The sequence below is a fragment of the Rhinoderma darwinii genome, chromosome 2 (genome assembly GCF_050947455.1).
Source record: "Rhinoderma darwinii isolate aRhiDar2 chromosome 2, aRhiDar2.hap1, whole genome shotgun sequence".
NCBI classification, from domain to species: Eukaryota; Metazoa; Chordata; class Amphibia; order Anura; family Rhinodermatidae; genus Rhinoderma; species Rhinoderma darwinii.
In genome coordinates, this window is record NC_134688.1 from 188,715,157 (window position 1) to 188,734,863 (window position 19,707).

The following is a 19,707-nucleotide window of genomic DNA, read 5'->3' on the forward strand; positions in this document are numbered from 1 at the left end:
TTTCCTTCACTGTATATATGTACCTCCTCCTGGCTCAGAATCAAATCGCAGAAGTCCCTTAGACCATAAAATAAATAAATCAGACCCTAGTGATAATATTCTATGGCAGTGTGCTGATGCGTATAATTGTGTACCTCCTTTATTCCAGGCTGCTATACTCCCACTGGGCGCCAGTTTACCGTGTCCTGACACTGCCCAGCTGACAGAGTCAGGAACACACAACACGCTGCAGCGCACACGTAACAGAATCACGCACGCATAGCACATAACGGGACTCGGAGGAGGCTTAGAAGCAGTAAAGAGTCTCTAACATAGAATCATCAGGAGCGCCACCCCGACGGATAGCCAGTATTGTCACAGATAATATCAGTGGGGCGGCGCTCCTCCATGCTGCTTCTATGGTAAAGACTCTACCTGATTGTTACTGCTTTTGAGTTACCCGCCCGCATGCTTTCATGGACGGCAGATGAAGAGCAATGCTGAAGTAGGGGGACCCCTTTAGGGATGGCGGCCCTGGGCAATTGATCGGTTTGCCCCCCCCCCTAATGCCAGCCCTGCCTGTGGGTTGCACTTCGGCTAGCAATATTATGTGTTTTCTAGGGATCAGTAAATCCGTAGATAAGACCAGTGGGTGAAATGACTAAATGATTGACAACTGTCAATCAATGATTGGGACCACCCACTGGACTCCTAATGACCGGGTGAGCAAAGATTTAAAGTAATACTTTACAAGTTATACTGAATTTCTTCCCACAACACAATATATTATTTTGATCAGCCCTTCCGGTTTTATAACATGCTGCCCACCGATAGGGCAGAATGCTCAACATGAAAGAGTCCCTTTAACAGACTTATAAATCATGATATATGACACTTTCAATAAATTTAGAACCACTGTAGTTCTGTTGAACCTTTGCAGTGAGAAGGTGAATGGAATGGGATCCGTTAAAAGTCATGATCGGATAACAGATTGCTATCTATTTGACATCAGTTCACAAGCTTCCAAACAAAGACAAAAAAAAACAAACTGCAATTGTGGATAATATTGAGAAATGTATTGCTAAGACCCTGTTCACATCATGTTTGTGATAACTGTTTAACATTTCCATAGGGTTACATTAGCCCGTCGGAGGCCAAGAGTGTATGAAATAGCATTGTAAACTACCATTAAACGGAATCCAGTTTAACAGGGGAGGTTATAGGTGACGGATGCTACTATATGTAATCAGTCACAGGCTTCCTTAAAGCATATGAAGTTGAGCTTTTCATGAGGTTTTTTTTAGGACCTATACGTTAAACAGATGCCATAATAGTCTATGGGCAACAGACGCATGTGCTATACAGAGCGGGCCTCATTCGCAGATTTGGCAAAGAAAACCGGAATTGCTATTGCCTCTGGTAAAACCACGGACAACCCGACGGAAAGCCAACGAAACTCATTAAAGTCAATAGGTTCCGTCGGCGGAGTCCGTGGTGCAACAGTACCGTTGCTTTGGGTAATCCCTTGTTCTGCTCCTCTGACGGAGCAGAAAAACAGAATGACCTGACGCAGATGTGAACCTCAGGGTAAGTGCACACACAAAATAAAAAAAAACATCTCAAAATACAAAGCTGTTTTCAAGGGAAAACAGCTCCTGATTTTCATATGTATTTTAAGGCACTCACGTTTTTCACGGCCGTTTTTGGAGCGGGTTTTCTATTGAGTCAATGAAAAACGTCTCCAAAAAGGTCCCAAGAAGTGACACGCACTTCTTTTTTACGGGTATCTTTTTCCGTGCCGTTTTTGGAAAACAAGGCATAATAAAAACGCCCCGTCGGAACAGAACGCCGTATTTCCCATTGAAATCAATGGCCAGATGTTTGCAGGCATTCGGCTTCCGTTTTTTTCAGGTGTTTTTCGTGGCATAAACGCCCCCCAAAATACGCCTTAAAACACTACTTGTGCACATACCTTAAGGGTGACAGATGCCACTGTATCTCATCTGTCACAGGCAACCATTTAACATATAGGTCTGGAGCTTTTACCAGCATACATGTTACATGGAACCAGAAAAATGTATGTGACCAGGGCCTTAAAAATATACAAGAAGTTTAACGGTTAACCGTTTGTCTGAAAACCGTGTATAAGTAAGGCCTAGTTCACACTGCGTTTTGGCCCGTTTAGCATTCACGACAGAGAAGCTACTGTCGTACACGCTAAATGTGTCCATAGGACTCCATTAGCCTGACAGAGGCCAATCAGCGCGTTTCAATAACGCTAGCAGCGCGATGACATCATCGCGCCGCTTCCATTGTAGAAAGGCGCCGATTGATGGGGCAAGTCATTCTACCCTGCCAATCAGCGCCGTAGTTCAGACCCAGCATATCTGCTCAGAAGAGCGTAGGCCTGCATTGACACAGGATGGCGTAGGAATGTTATCAGGATACATAACGTGTTTTTTTTTTTTTTCCCACCTAAAAGAGTGAGTGGTATTATCTACAGTGGAGGCCATATGTAGAGCGCTATCTACAGGGGGGGGGGCTATATGTAGGGCACTATCTACAGGGGGGGGGCTATATGTAGGGCACTATCTACAGGGGGGGGGGGGAGGATCTATGTGGCGCACTATCTACAGGGAGCTGTGTGTGTGTATGGTGCTCTCATAATCAGGGACAGTGTATGGTGCTATTATAATTAAAGGTGTAGTGTATGGGACTCTTATATTTAGGAGTACAGCCTGTGTCCCCATGAGAATTTTATCTTCGTTTATAGGTGCAGAAATGTTTGAAAAGTGAGAAGCTGAAGCTATATGAGCGGTAAACTGCAAAAAATGTGCTGTGGCCGGGAGAAGTCATCATAGAGGTCTGGACCGGATGGAGAAGAAAAGAGAAAAAGAACGAGAATCGGACGTCACCTGTGAGTCACTTAATGTAAATGTTTATTCGGCCTCTAGTCAGCACTGCAGTCACTATGATCTGCAGCGAGATGATGGGTTGTATGTTTTTTTTTTTTGTGAAACAGCAACTCCCAGTATATCCTTACGATTGTTCGGGCCATGCTGGGAGCTGTAGTTTTATGCCGTACAAACCTATACGACAGAGGTTGCACTAAATCGAGCTCGATTTGTGCTGGTGTCGTATTTACGTAAGGAGCTTGGTACTGATGCTTTATATATGTACTGAGCTTGGTTCTGGTGCTGTATATATGTACCGAGCTTGGTTCTGGAGCTGTATAAATGTACCGAGCTTGGTTCTGGAGCTGTATAAATGTACCGAGCTTGGTTCTGGAGCTGTAATTATATAGAATATATTCATAACAAAATTGCAGGGCAGATGGAAAGGTTTTCAATTCGTTGTAGATTTAATAGGAACCGGTCAAGTAGTTTTAACCCATACATGACCTGAAAATATTTCCAAACATTACCCTGTTTTTTTTTCAGATGCAGCAAAATCTATAAAATCAACTTTTAAAACGGCACATACTACATGCTAATTACTCATTAAAGGGTCATGGGGTGGTGCCGCTATCCTGAAGTCACATAGTCCTGCCTCCAAACCCAACTTTCCATGCTTGATTGACATCCCCCCGGCTGATATACATCACTACCAGTCTCCTGCAACTTTCTTGGATGAGCCATTGCCTTGTACTCCTTGGCCACGAACCGTGTAGCGGGGTGTACTCTGCCCAGCTGAGCCGCGCATGCCAGTACAAGGCAACGGCGCATAAGCAAGAGTTGGAGTAGGCTGCTAGTGATGGAGAATAGCCAGGGGAATGTCAATCAAAATCTGGGAGGTGCCATTTAAATTTTTGCCTCAGGCAGGAGAAGAGCTAGAATCAGCACTGCCTGGAAGCGCTGTGCTACTTCACCACGGTTCCAGATCGTAGTAATCAATAGATGAAGAAGCCTGGCAATTTCCTAGCCACACCATTCGAATGATAGGAAGGGATCACCTACACCGATAACACTTTAGTGGCATATCCTAGCAATATGCCACTAATGCCTCAAATGAGACAGCCCCTTTATTTATTCCTAACCTCAAATCAATTAGTGGGCGGAAGGAGGTGCAAAGTGCATCTGTCTCTCTCTCTCTGGAGGATCCAGCCTGTACATGCATTACATGGAGAGCAAATTGATGCTTGAGTGCACCATGTAATGCCTCGTTTTCTCTGTGGTGGCGCGGAAACAAATTGAGCTGCCGAGTTCACCTGCAGTTTACATATAATCGCTGGAGTTTCATCAGGGAATTCTAATAACAAAACTATTTGTTTCTACACAAACAAACAACGACTGTAGAATATTGGAAAAGTAGCTAGTCACATAATCCTAAATATTGTAAGATTGCATCTCCAGCACTATACCAGATCACCCCACTTATTTTTTTCTATAAACCCAACAGTTCACCATCCTATGATATATAGGGATAGATACACATATACACACAGTATGAATGTGCACGCATGCATATGTGTACAAGCAGGTTGTAGCGTTACGTATGTGTTCAGCATAGCAGCACTATTTTTTTGCATGATACAGCAGTCCAAATTGTAATTACAGTCCTGCCACATATAATATGTACCAGTCAGGGAAAACGACAGCTGCTTTTTAAACAGTTTTAAAAATTATAGAGATGGCCAAGAAATGTCAAAACTTAAAGAAAAAAAAAAAAAAAAAAGAGACACACCACAAGGGAAATCAGACTTCAGTTTAATCTTTATTATTTAATCTGCTCAACGAAAGAAGCTACAATATTATGGTATGAGAATGGTTTGCATTGCAATATGGGTTATATTAAGGCCCAAGTTTCATACAGAAGATAAACTGTAACAACTTTATTTAGGCTATGTTCACACCTGCATCGGTGTGATCCGTTGTTCTGCTCCACCAGAGGAGCAGAACAAGCGAATAACGGAGGCAACGGTTTCCGTTGCATGACAGATAGCCCCAGTGGCCGACGGAACCCATTGACTTTAATTAGTTCCGTCAGCTTACCGTCCGGGCGTCAGTCATTTTACTGGAGACAATAGCGCAGCATGCTGCTCTATTTTCTCCGGTAATCTCTGCTGGATCCTCCAACGCAGATGTGAACGAAGCCTTATGCTGAAGCTTATAACAAGCTTTCCTCCAGTCTCAAATGGAAACCTATTATCTTTTTGCCAAAAAAAAAAAAATATTGTAGTGACGCACGCAACTAGAAAAACATTTAAACAGTTTACTTGACTTCTGAGTGCTAAACTAATGAACGTCATAAATTATACCCTCAATATCAAACTCTACAATGGATGTATTAAAATACAGGATTATGTAAGACATAATAAGATCCTTTATCCGTATTTTATGTCAAACGTATATAAATAGAATGGATTATAAAACTGGTTGAGAAAAGTCCTGCATTTTAGAGCAAAATATCATCAAGTGTCATTTTTAACCAATAAACATAGCTTGCATGAACGTTTTTATTTTAGATCAAGGTGTTTGCACTTCTGTAAGGAAAAATATTATATCTCACAGAGGGAATGATCAATGACCTTCTTTATAGGTCTAGTCGTCATCAGAGTCTGAATCATATTGCTTTCCTCGTATAGTTTTCTTTTCCAGCTTTGTCACCTGTGACCCATATTTCTTCTGACTCTGAAAAGGAGGTTCCATAAGATTTCCACTAGAAAGAAAAAATGAAGAAATAATAATAGAACTAAATCTAGTTGTACACACAACTGTAAAGGTAAACACCCTCCCTGAGCTAGGCTTATAGATAGATGCATGGATACAGGTCTTATAGTTAGAGATTAGAAGGTGAACCAGCAGGCTTATTGGAAAATCCCCTCATATTGTAGTGCTACATCTCAGTAGGGTTGTCACGATATCAGAGTTTAGACTTCGAAACAGATACTTTGTGTAGTATTGTGATTCTCGATATCAAAGAAATACGTTGCCAACAAAAAAAAAAAACACAAAAATATAAAGTTCTATTTTCTGAAGTGGCGCACATGGTGTTATGAACTTAGTACCTCCATGTGCCTCACATCAATAGTAAACAACCCCATCAGGTACATTACATTCATAATTCGGTTAAGATGCGAGGTAAAAGAGGAGGTTAATTACTATTAATGTGAGCTACATGGAGGTATAGCATACGCCAATCATAAATGACTGTCAATTTGTCTTTACGGTCACAATACCAAATATGCGTATATTATTTTATGTTATTGGACTTATAATTTAAGATTGTTCATTGGGAGAAAAAAAACAAAAAAAACTAATGAGCCGACTCTGCACTAATGAGCGGCAGTTCAGGTCGGGCACTGAACACAGAAAACATGGAGGGCGATGTTAAATGCGCACCATGTTCCGTCTTACTACTGACTAAAAATTAATGCTTTACAATACTAAGCTGTGCGGCTGTACAACTTAGTATTGGAATGAATACATTCCCAACATTTGACGTATCCATACGCCAAAGTCATGTAGGGGGGGGGGGGAGGTATGGAAAGGTCTCACAGAGTGAACCCGCTCCATACGATACCGGTGTCGGTTGTATGTTACAGCCGACACTTCAGAGCGATCCCGCTCGTTTAACTCGTTAAATGCCGTGGTCAATAGCGACTGCAGCATTTAAATGGTTAGAAAGTTTTTTTTATGTAAACAAAATAAAAATTAAAAAGTTCAAAAAAAAAAAACCCCCCTTTTGCCATTTTCCCCCTAGAGCATAGTAAAAAAAATTAATAAAACATAATTGGTATCGCCACGCCCGTAAAAGTCTGAACTATTACAATATATCATTATTTAACCCGCACGGTGAACGCCGTAAAAAAAAAAAAAAAAACTATTGTAAAACGCCAAAATCTCTATTTTTTGGTCATCTCATTTCACACAAAAAAATTAAATAAAAAGTGATCAAAATGTCGCATGTACCCCAAAATAGTATAATTAAAAACTACAGCTTATCCCGCAAAAAATAAGCCCTCATACCACTTCAGATTGACGGAAAAAGAAAAAACTTTATGGTCTCGGAATTTGGCAACACAAAATTAATTTTATTTTTTACACTTCGGTTTTTACTTGTAAAAGTAGTAAAACATAGAAAAAAATTTGGTATCGCCGTAATCGTATTGACCCACAGAATAAAGTTAACATGTTGTTTTAATTGCACAGTGAATTCCGTAAAAACGACGCGCAAAAAACAATGGAGAAATTGCTGTCATCTTCATTTTCTACCCCACAAATAATTTTTTCCCCATTTCCTAGTACATTATATGGCACAATAAATGGTGCTACGAAAAACTACAACTTGTCCCGTAAAAATCAAGCCCTCCTAGGACTATATAAACAGGAAAAATAAAAAAAAGTTATGGCTTTTTGTAATGTGGGGAGGAAAAAACTAAAAATGAAAATCTGAAAAAGGGCTGCGGCATGAAAGGGTTAAATAATTTGTGGGTGCGCAGTATCGATATTTCGATGCGTCCTGCAACCGTACATCTCAGATGGCAATACTAGTATGATAGCACTATATACAATATTTAAAAATTATCACATCACTAATAGACATTTTTTAATTTTTTATTTATTTAGTAACTCCAAAGATTCCCACAAAGAAAAACCGTAGCTACCCTTTAAAAAGGTTTTTTGCTTTTCATTTAGTTGTTTTATATAAAGTAAATACAAAGATCATATCTTTATGAACAATTATATTATATAAGACGTGTATTATATTAACATTAAAAATAGGGCATGTAGCGGCACTGCATAATTCTATACCACATAAAAGAATCCTGCTCTGCTTCACCTAAAGATAGAAGATACGTGGCACCTTGTCACAAGGCTGGGTTGACAAAATGTTTTTGTCCTATATCAGACACATACACCGTTTCTGCATACAAACAAAAAAATATATAGTATACAGTTTGTATTATTTTTTTTTTTTTTTTAAAGAGAATATATTCACACCTACATTCATGATAGGATAAGATCTGCCAATGACTAACTTTATTAAAAAATAAATAAGATCGGACATCACATTCTCTGTCGAATATCTCTTCTGTATGGACAATGCCATATCACGTGACCCGGTAGGTGGTTTCATCCATGGTTAGCCCATAGATACTGCAGAACAGAACGCACCTATGGGGGGATACCACATAAAAGCAGGCCAATACTACAACTTCAGTATAGTAGGACTGTAAAATGTCAATGTTAAAGCTAATAAATATATATAAAATACTGTAACGTTGAAACATTTCCTACCTGTAGTTAATTACATCAGCGCAGCCAAGTCTCCACTCCAAGGTCTCTGTAGTGAACTCATCTGTATTGCCCAAATCAGTAAAACCGATCACATAATCTCTGGTTTTTCCATCCTTCAACAGTGCGAGAGTTGGGATGACTTTAATGTGCAGTCGTTCACATAAGAAAGGAGCTTTCTCAACATTTAGTTTCAGGAATTTAGTTTCAATATGCTTCTTGGCCAGTAATGCCAGGTGTTTGTCCAGGATCTTACACCTGATCAAGGAGAGAAAAAAATAATAATAATTGGAACAATTGTTTGATATTCATCCTTGGTAACCCGAACAGAATTTTTCCAATATTTTAAGTCTAAAGCAACAAAGAAGTTAGTCGACATATAGGACGAGGATTGTACAATATAAAACATCAACTGAACGATTTACAGAGGGATCACACCAAGTACAGGAAAAGCAGGAGCACCAGATTGCAGAGTAAAGATATGAACTGCAATCACTGACATCATGAAAGGTGTTATCGGTCACTAAAAACATTTTGATGAAGTTAAAAAAAAATAAGAAAAAAAGAAATAAAAAAAAAGTGTGTGTGTGTATATATATATATATATATATATATATATATATATATATATATACACACACACACATATACACACACACACACACACACACACACACACACATATATACATATACACACACAGTCTGATGACTTTAGCGCTCTCCACATGCAGCAGTGAGCAGTCCAAGTCTCGAGAAATTGACTGCTCTGGAAGACATTCTGTTTCTGATATAGGAGAGTCTATGCGCGCAGTGTATAGCTGTGTACGGTGAAGATCTCTGCTGCAGTCTTCCTTTATACTGGATGTTATTTTAACGAAAATTGTAGGTATAGGGAGAGAGGAAAAGTAGAGCATGGTGGACAATGTCGCCTTCAATTTTTTATTATTGATACCGACTCGTGTAGTAGGAGAAGGATTATACTGTGCAATGTCCCCTTTATTGCCACATTGTGTGGTATTTTAATTAAATTATTGCACAGTGTGATTACAGCTTTAAACAAATTCCACTGGGTAGGAAGCTTGTTGGCCTTACTACTCAGGTGGAAATAGAGGAGGTGGTGCTGCAAGGGTTAATTTTGTATCTGTAAGATACCTTGCATGTGCACACTACAGGAGGTTGTGTTCAAACTCTATGAGCAACTGCCTGATCATTGACTACCTTTTAAGCGTTGCAGCTCCAAACTTTTGGTGAGTGGCAGCGCAAAAGGATTGAAATTTTTGTGTCAATGAACAGTTAATTAGTCTTCAGATTGTGTTGTATTTGTTCTGTTACTAGCGTTGCTGTTCCATTCCTGGCTCAAGCAGCAGCTCGGCCAGCAGCGCGGACAGAAGGCAATCTAACTCAGTGAGCAGCTAGCTGGTCACCGAGTGCGTTTTGTGTTCTCAGCGTTGCCGCTGCGGTTCTTAATTATGCGGCAATGCAGAGAAAAACGACTTGCGCTGCGTTTGAGCAGACAGACCAACTGCCTGTTGTGTATTGTTTAGTGTTCTCAGCGTTGCCGCTGCGGTACAAAATTCGGCGGCAATACAGAGACAGCAGTGTACGCTGTGTTTAAGCAAACAGACAGCCTGCCTGTTAGCAGTGAAAACTACTGTTCGTGCAGTTGTAAGGATTGCTGTCTGTTTCAGAGTATTGGCTGTGAGTGCCACGACGTCATGGGCACTCAGCAGCTCAGTGGTCTCAAGTGTCGCCACTACGTCCGTTCCCTCCAGCTGTCTGGAGCGGACTTGAATTCGGCAGGATTAGTTAGTTATTGTTCATTGCTCCAATCTTGCCCTGTGTAATCTGTAATCTTTCCCTACTGTCAGGGTCGGTATGTCCCGACGTACGTTTCACTGAACTGAGTCAGCTTCTTCCGGGGGCCGCCCGGGACATACCGACCCTGACAGTAGGGAAAGATTACAGATTACACAGGGCAAGATTGGAGCAATGAGCAATGATCAGCATCAAAATACAGCCGAAATTCTTGTTCTTTCCCGGGCGGCTGGGAGGCAGAAAAAGCATTTTTCGCCCGCGTTCCCCAATGGCCTCAGGCGAAAAACACAGCAAAAAAGCGCAGGCAGGTCAAAATCTGCCTCAAAATACCTTCAGGAATTTTGAGGCAGATTTTTTTCTGCCTGCAAAATACTCTGTGTACAGGTTGTCCGACCAAAGATCGCTATGTCCCATAGCCTACACCGCAAGTAATGAAAGTCAATGTGGTCGCGTTGCGACCTGCAAGTGACTGCGACACGATAGTTTGAATTTCTTGCAACGGTCATGTCGTGGCAACTTGCGCGTTGCGACACAACCACATTGACTTTTATTACATGCAAATTAGGCTATGGGACATAGCGATCTCTGGCTGTTCGACCTGTGTCGTGCCTGACCAAAGTCGCCGTGTAGCAGATAGACAAATTTATATATAGAGAATTTTTATTGAAATAAAAAGTGTGTGTGTGGTTTTTTTTTTTTTGCTTCTTTTTAACATTACATTATTCTTCTCCCTCTCCGGCAGTCTGCCAGAGAGGGAGAAGATTCAACTGGTGATTGCTGTGACAGGCTGTCACAGCGATCACCTGACCAGAGACCACTCCGAAGCTCGGTGAAACTACTGCCTCTAGACAGCTGTATCATGGAGCTCCTTACCGCCGGCATGGATGTGATCGCTGCTTGGTGGAGCAATGTGATCGCTGTTACAGCGATCAGATGACCGGATACCACGCTGAGTGGTCTCCGGGAGAAAGCTCCGTGATATCAGCTGTCTCTAGGCAGCTGTATCACTGAGGTCCTCACAGTTGGTGCGTAAGCCCAGACTTTTATAGTCTCTGGGCGGTCCGGAAGTGGTTAATGCCCCATTCACATCACATTAAGGCACTACATTTATCTTGTACGTTGGGAAAGCTCGAAGTACGCATGTATACGCATCCGCCACATGTATAAGTTAAATGTATAACTCAGGGAGCTCCCAACATCACTGTCTATATAGGGATAGTGAAGTCAGGAGTTTCCACGGTGTTGGAGTCCCTGGGCAAGGCGCTATTAGATGGCTCTGTCCCAGGACTCCGGCCCGCTGAAAATTCCCGAAGTCACTGTCCATATATGGAAAGTGACATCAGGAAGAGTGCTGGAGTCCCCAAGCAGAGCATCAGTTGATGCTCTGCTAGCTGAATCCAGTGATTGGGAACTCCTGAAGTCGCTGTCCATAAATGCAATGACTTCATTAGTTTTGCCAGGGCTGGTCCCCGGGTAATGTATCCCACTGTATGCCATACAGTGGGATACGTTTGGGCCTTTCATCTAAGGTATACGTCGGGGGGTCTTCCCGACTTATACCTCCGACGGAAGCCTGTAACGTGATGTGAATAGGGCCTAACAAACGTAAGATGGATTCCTGCGTATTATAGAGCAGCTAGAGGAGGAGGATGCTGGGTAATCGGAAGTGTCTCACTAGAAATACCATAGATACAAGGAAGGTAAATTCTGTCACCACATGTCTCCCACTTTGTCCTCGTGTTCGGCTGCTGCTGGTTCTGTGTGTATATAGTCAAACTCAGATTAAGGGCTTATTCACAAGAACGAGTGCAAACTCAGACGTGAAAAATGGCAGTTTTTCACGTCAGAGTTTCACCCATGTGGGACTCGTTTTCACGGATACCCGTAGACCTGAGTCTATCAAGGGATCCGTGAAAACATAAGAAAATTGTTTTAACCCCTTCAGGACTGAGCCTGTTTTGGCCTTCAGGACGAAGCAGATTTTTCAAATCTGACATGTGTCACTTTATGTTGTAATAACTCCAGAATGCTTTTACCTATCCAAGTGATTCTGAGACTGTTTTCTCCTGACACATTGGACTTTATGTTAGGGAAAAAATTTGGTCGATAAATTCAATATTTGTAAAAAACAGCAAGATTTAGAGAAAATTAGCAAAAATTTGCATTTTTCTAAATTTAAATGTATCTACTTGTAAAACAGATAGTAATACCACACAAAATACTTACTAGTTTACACTTCCCATATGTCTACTTTATGTTTGCATCGTTTTTTGAATATTCTTTTATTTTTCTAGGACGTTACAAGGCTTAGAGCTTTAGCAGCAATTTCTCATATTTTCAAGAAAATTTCAAAAGCCTATTTTTTCAGGGACCAGTTCCGTTCTGAAGTGGCTTTGGGGGCCTTCTATATTAGAAAGTCCCCATAAATCACCCCATTTTGAAAACTGCACCCCTCAAAGTATTCAAAACAGCATTCAGAAAGTGTTTTAACCCTTTAGGCGTTTCACAGGAATTAAAGCAAAGTAGAGGTGAAATTTACAAATTTCATTTTTTTTGTTTGAAAATTCATTTGTAATAAATTGGCACAGAAGGTTTTACCCAAGAAATGCAACTCAATATTTATTGCCCAGATTCTACAGTTTTTAGAAATATCCCACATGTGGTCCTAGTGCGGTAATGGACTGAAACACCGGCCTCAGAAGCAAAAGGAGCACATAGTGGATTTTGGGGCATCCTTTTTTTAGAATATATTTTAGGCACCATATCAGGTTTGAATAGGTCTTGTGGTACCAAAACAGTAAAGAACCCCCAAAAGTGACCCCATTTTGGAAACTATACCCCTCAAAGAATTTATCTATGGATATAGTTAGCATTTTGAAACCACAGTTTTTTTTTGCTAAATTTATTTGACTTAGTATGTGAAGATGAAAATCTACTTTTTTTGTGAAAAAACTTAGAAATGTTACATTTTTACAAGGAATAAAGTAGAAAAAACACCCCAACATATGTAAAGCAATTTCTTCTGATTATAGCAAAACCCCATATGTGGTAATAAACTGCTGTTTGGACCCACAGCCGGCCTCAGAAGAGAAGGAGCACCATTTGGATTTTGGATTTCTGCTGGAATAGTTTTCAGTGCCGTGTCGCGTTTGCAATGCACTGGAGGGGTGGAAACCCCCCCAATAGTGACCCCATTTTGGAAACTACACCCCTCAAGGAATCTATCTAGGGGAATAGTGAGAGTTTAGACCCCACACGTCTTTTGCAGAATTTATTAGAATTAGGCCGTGAAAATTAATATCAACATTATTTCCACTAAAATGTTGAATTTTTTCAATTTCACAAAGGATAAAAGGAGAAAACGCACCCCAACATTTGTAAAGCAATTTCTCCCGAGTACGATATACCCCACATGTGGTCATAAATGTTTTTTCATTAGAAATTAATTAACCCTTTCCGAACTGATCCATGTTTTGTTTTTTGGTTTTTCCTCCCCGCTTTCCGAGAGCCACAACTTTTTTATTTTTCCGTCAATAGAGTGGTGTGAGGGCTTATTTTTTTGCAGGACGAGCTGTAGTTTTTGTTTGTACCATTTTTTGGTACATAAGACTTTTTGAGCACTTTTATTAAATTTTTTGGTAGAGCCAAGGTGACCAAAAAAAACTGCGATTTTGCAGTTTAAAATTCTTTATTTTTCACGGCGTTCACCGTGCGAGTTAAATAATGGTATATTGTAATAGTTTGGACTTTTATGGACGCAGCGATACCAATTTTGTGTATTTTTTTACATTACTTTAGAGAGAAAAAATGTGAAAAGGGTTTCTTTTTGGACTTTAAATATTTATTTAATTTTTTCCACGAATAATAACTATTTACTTTTGTTTTTACATATTTTATTAGTCCCCATAGGAGACTTGAACCAGCAATCGTTCGATCACTGGTAGAATACACTGCAATACTAATGTATTGCAGTATATTGTCATTTTTACAGGCTCCTGTAACAGCGTGATCGATGTTTGTCCGTTAGTCCCGGGTATCAGCTGTAATACACAGCTGACACCCGCAGCGTATGGCGCGGGCTCAGTGCGTGAGACGCTCCATATATAACCCCACACACCACGACATGCTATTAAGTCATGGTGCGCAAAGGGTTTAATGCGCAGCCGATGGTGCAAAGTGAAAATTAAAATTTTCCACTGATGTGCCATTTTGGTGCACTATATGTGGTGCCCAGTTTGTGCCACAAATACCTCATAAAATATTAACCGGGTTCTCCTGGCTATGGTGATGCCATATCGGTGGACGTAAACGGCTGTTTGGGCACGCTGTAGGGCTCAGAAGGGAGGGAGCGGCATTTGGCGCGCAGATTTTGCTTGGTAGTAGCTCTGGCGTTTTGCTGGTATTTCAGTTTATAATGAGGGGGCAAATGTAGGCTGGGCAGAGTACATCAGGGGCATAATAAGAGGGTATAATAATGGGGTAAATAAATAATCCGCAGATATGTGGCCAGTGTCGCACTTATAAATGGCACCCGATCCTATCCGCTTTTGGAACGCTCTGCACATTTTGCATCGCCATAATCTGGGATCAGGGACTTTTTTTTATTTTTTCACCACCAGAGCTGCGTGAGGGCTTATTTGTTGCGGGACAATCTGTAATTTTCATTGGTACCATTTTGGGGTACATGCGATTTTGTTGATCACTTTTTATTCCATTTTTTCGGCAAGCAAAGTGACCAAAAACCATAAATTCTGACAATGATTTTTATTTATTTTTTACGGCGTTCACCCTAGGCTATAAACGACCATTATATTATATTCTGTGGGTCAGTATGATTACGGCGATACCAGATGTATATAGGTTTTTTTATGTTTTGCAGCGTTTGCGCAATAAAGTAACTTATTTAGAAAATAAATTATCAGTCAAAAAAAAGCTGTGTAAGGGCTTGTTTTTTGCGGGACGGGTTGCAGTTTGTATCGGTACTACTTTTTGATCACTTTTTATTGTATATTTTGGGAGGGGTGGTGACTAAAAATAGTGATTCTGGCATTGTTTTTCGTTTATTTTTTTTGCGGTGTTCACAGTGCGGGAAAAATAATTATAGTTTTATAGTTGGGGTCGTTACGAACGCTGTGAAACCAAATAAGTGTAAATATAAAACTTATAAGTGACAAACATGAACTGCTTTTTTTTCCTATAATAAGTCTTTTATTATAGGAAAAAAAAGCAGTTCTTGTTTATGTCACTTATAAGTTTTATATTTACACTTTTTTTAAAACATTTTTATTCTTTACTTTTTTCACTTGCCCCACTAGGGGACACTTAGACTTGCAGCTCTGATCGCTGCTGGAATACATTACACTACACACGTAGTGTAATGCATTCCAACTGTCATTGTGACGTCACAGTCACACTGACAGGAAGCCTACGACGACCACCCTCCGGCTGGTCCTCATAGGCTTCTGTACATGGCAGCCCGGAAGCCATTGTCACCATCGCTAGCCCCTGTGATTTCACGTGGGGGCTGCCGATCTACGCTAAACACCTTAATTGTGGCGATCAAAATCAAACGCCGCAATTAAGGAGTTAACTGCCGAAATCAGCGGCGATGGGCCGCTGATCGGCAAAGGGGAATGCAGGGCAGACACCCTGCACAGTTAACCGCCGCTGTGGTGTAGCGCCGCGGTTAACTGTCAAAGCACTGACGTAACTGCACAGGGGTTAACGGCTGTCACACAGATGTATTCTACGTTCGTGTGAGTAAGCCCTAACCCTGTACGAGCAGTAGTCTCCTCCTCTAGCAGATTAACTCATTACAAGCAGCTGTCTCCTCCTGTCCCTGCAAAGGCTTTTCCACACGTAGTAGAATTGCTGCGTATTTTCTGTCCGGAATTGTGGACGGAAAATATGCAGCAAAATACAGTAGCAGCATAGCGGATGAGATTTAACAAATCTCATTCTCACACTGTGTAAAAATTCTGACCAGAAATTGACCCGCGGTGTGTATTTTTAGAACGGCATCAAGTCAATTCCTGCTGCGGAAAGTGAACAGAACTGCTGTGTTTTTCAGGAGATGTCTCCATCTACCAACACTGTTAAAACCGCAACAAAATATGCACCATCTTCTGCAGTAAAAACGCAATTGAAAATTTAATTTTTCTGCAGCAATTCCGTTAAGTGTGGATGAGCCCTAATACCGAGGGAAATGCTGTTTTGCTAATAAAAGATGTCTTGAATGAAATATGCTAGCAGTTTTGAGTAAATAAAACAGACAAGAAAAAACCTGATAGGACAGGGCTATATAGAGGGGGGGGGGGGGGGGCGAGTGTAACGCTCTGCTTTGCAATGCTCTGCTTTGAGTGACAGCTGTAGCGTCCAAATCAGGAATCTGCTAGTGCCGTGAATAACAGCAGAAGTGCAGGAGTGGCAGTGTAAAGAGACCTGGGGGCACTTAACATCAATAAGCCAGCTCCGTGGCATTGGTGTTCGCAGCACCTTGGGCATTAAAACCTCAATCTCTCAGTCATGCAACTTACATGACAGACACAACCGGAATCGTTACAACTGCCTGCAACTCTATATAGGGCTCAAAACTGCTGACACATTCTTTTTAATTTAAGACAAGATAATTGAATCTATTACGGAGTTTCTTAGATCTAATAGGTTCTTTTCATTCAGTGTATAATGAAATGTTTAGAAATTGTCTAAACGTATCATGCATTTTTTTTTTACCATTTTTCAAGATCTTGGCTTGCAGTCAATTAATATAAATCGTCTAAGGCCCTGTTCACACAGAGTTGTTTTTTTACACGTTTTTTTGACGCGGAAACCGCGTCAAAAAAACCTCCGACAATGCCTCCCATTGATTTCAATGGGAGGCGGAGGCATTTTTTCCCTGCGTGCGGAAAAGACGCTTGCGGGAAAAAGAAGCGACATGCTCTATCTTTGGGCGTTTACATCTCTGACATCAATGGGAGGCAGAGAAACCGTATTTCGCTGCGTTTTTGCCCATGGTGCTCAATGGACGCGAGCGAAAAATGTGGCAAACTGCATGCAGGCAGATCAAAATCTGCCTCAAAATTCCAAACGGAATTTGGAAGCAGAATTTTCTGCCTGCAAAAAAACTCCATGTGAACAGGGCCTAATAAAGGTGAAAACCTACAGATCAACACTCCTCGCAGCTAAACTTGCTACAACTCAATATGGACAATCCTGCGTGAGCTAAATCCATCAGCAAAAGCCTCTCTTGCCCTAATAGTTTTAGCTCAAAGAAGATTGCTCCAGTTTCTGGACTACTGTACAATTTCAGCCTGCGGAGAGCAAACTGACATTTTGAAAAAGTGGACAAAATAATGATACAATTATTTAGCTTTTTTTTTTTTTAAGATTCTAACATTACATTTTATTGTTCTGATTATGTGAAATTTTGGTTAATGTGACTGGGAATATAAAGGACTTTGTAAAACACTACGGTAATATTTTATGGAGGTGAAAGGCACAACTACTTTTACAATACCTAAAAGTGGAATCCTTGTAAAAATGGCAGACCACATTTTTACTTTCCTTCACTTCCTGGAAGAAGTCTCTCTCACTGGGTATTTCTCTGTATTCCCCATGCCCTTTGGATATCCATTCCTGAGAAATAATAAAAAATAATAAAAGAACAGTCAAGAGAAAGATAGAGATTCTATGATGAAATTTTTATATACACGAAACAAGGGGATCATAAACTTGAGAGTTTCTATGTAACGCTCTCAGCTAAAACAGTAGATATAGATTAAAAAAAAACTGTCGTTTGGCCTCTTTTGAACGCTTGTTTAACTGCCTCTCCGTTGCTTTTAGTTTTTGTATGTTTCCCCTTTGTTGTCTAGTCTTTGTGTTCTTCGTAATCTACTTAATTTAGATATTTGGAAAATAATATACCATGAATACAAAGCTTCTTGGGAAGCTAGCATTACACCGCATCGCGCCCATGGATACGATCTCCTTAATTTGATGTCTGGGAGGTTTACCTCCTTATTTCTTGTTGCATTTTGTATTGTAGAGTTTTGATTCTTCATTGCAATATATTGTACACTCTTCAAATTCTAATAAAACTTGTTGATAAAGAAAAAAAACCAAAAAAAAAAAACAAGAAACTAGTTGAAGAAAAATAAAAATAAAAAAAACACAGGAAAACTAAACAAGTTCACTTCTTGTACAGTTGACAAAGTGGAAGTTTCGTTGCATTGGCATCTAAAAAAAAAATGGGGTGGATTCGACAATATCTACGCCCTACTTTTACCAGTGGCAGTTATATGGGCGAAGATTCTAGTTATTAGAAGCCAAACTTTCCATGACATTTTACCTGAGCTGATGTCATTTTTCTTCTGTTAAGTCTCACTTAAAACATCTGATAAATTAGGAATCAATTAAAATAATGGAGTAAAAGTATTTTGGTGGCGTCCCCATTTACAACCATTGTATATACAGTATTAACCCCATAAGCGCTGGTAACGGGTGGATGGGGAACACATGGTTAAATATTTTAGTGTACTAAGAAGTTACCTGTTTTTGTTTCTGTGCCTTCTTTAACGCTTCCAGACGCTTTTCTTTCAGACATTCCATTTCATCGTCATCAATCTTATCCAGCTTTTCCATTTCCGCATCCAACTGTTCTTCCATCAGTTTGGCAGTCTGCAGTAACTGGTTCTCCATAACCTTCGTAAACATGTCGGCTGCCATTTTTCAGAAAGTCGCTGTAGTCTGAGAAAACATTATTTTATTTATAGCCAAAAAAGGCCAAACCATTCTCCCCCCAAAAGATTATCATTATATAAAAAAATCAATTTAGGCTGAAAAAGAAGGCGTGGGATAACTGGAAGCTTTCTTTTTTTTTTTGGAGTCATTCTCAGTTCTATTTAAAAAATTAAAAACACCACAAGAATAAAGCAGAATCTGTGAAATACGACAGAAAAAAAAAAAAAAAGCACCGCATCAAAACAACAGACACCACACCGGAAGAAGGTGGATCTAGCAGAGCGCTGTGGCAAAGAGCGCCTCTTTCTCTGGAGGACCTGCCCTGTATTACACAGACAACATATTGACACAAATAAGTACTGCTGTAATGCTCAATTTGCCCTGTGGTGGCGCTGCAGGAAAAAGTCATTACTGCCAGGATTCCCCACAGATTGCAGCTGATCGCTGGGGGACATAGGGGGGGGGGGATTTTCCCTTTGCCGACCACTTGTAGGTGACAACGCAAGAGTAGAATCACATATGAGATATATATATATATATATATATATTTTAGGCGACTATACATAAAATAGAGTGAGCTATCTTTTCTATAGCCAAATCAGGACACAGGAGAGTTGCAGGATGTGACACAATGATGGCTGCTTTGGGCCCTCGTAGACAACTGACAATAAGATAATGGGGGAGAAATTCCTCAGCTGCGATGAGACGTAGAGGACGTTCCCAGAACTACAGCAGCCATAAGTCTCTACTCCCGGACCCAAGCCCCCTGTGTTCTAGAGGCCACTAGCCCAACATTACCTGCTGACGGTCCCCGCTGCTTCTTCTACCCGGCCACTCCCACTCACAGCGACTACTGACTGTCAGGACAACCAAACGCTCATTCACTGCGTATTCCACAGGCGCCCTGTTGACGTAAATCACATGCTCCTTACGCA

The 19,707-nt window shown here is 40.6% G+C and overlaps 1 protein-coding gene across 1 annotated transcript; it reads right to left on the bottom strand.

The window, feature by feature from the left end:
- Positions 1-4,673: 4,673 nt before the first annotated feature.
- Positions 4,674-19,703, bottom strand: TXNDC9 (thioredoxin domain containing 9). Its single transcript, XM_075852631.1, has 5 exons — positions 19,571-19,703; positions 18,581-18,778; positions 17,550-17,668; positions 8,220-8,474; positions 4,674-5,637 (listed from the first exon to the last, which is right to left on the bottom strand). The coding sequence occupies exons 2-5, from the start codon at positions 18,755-18,757 to the stop codon at positions 5,520-5,522; spliced, it is 669 nt and encodes a 222-aa protein (XP_075708746.1). The 5' UTR covers positions 18,758-18,778; positions 19,571-19,703; the 3' UTR covers positions 4,674-5,519.
- Between the last annotated feature and the right edge of the window lie 4 nt (positions 19,704-19,707).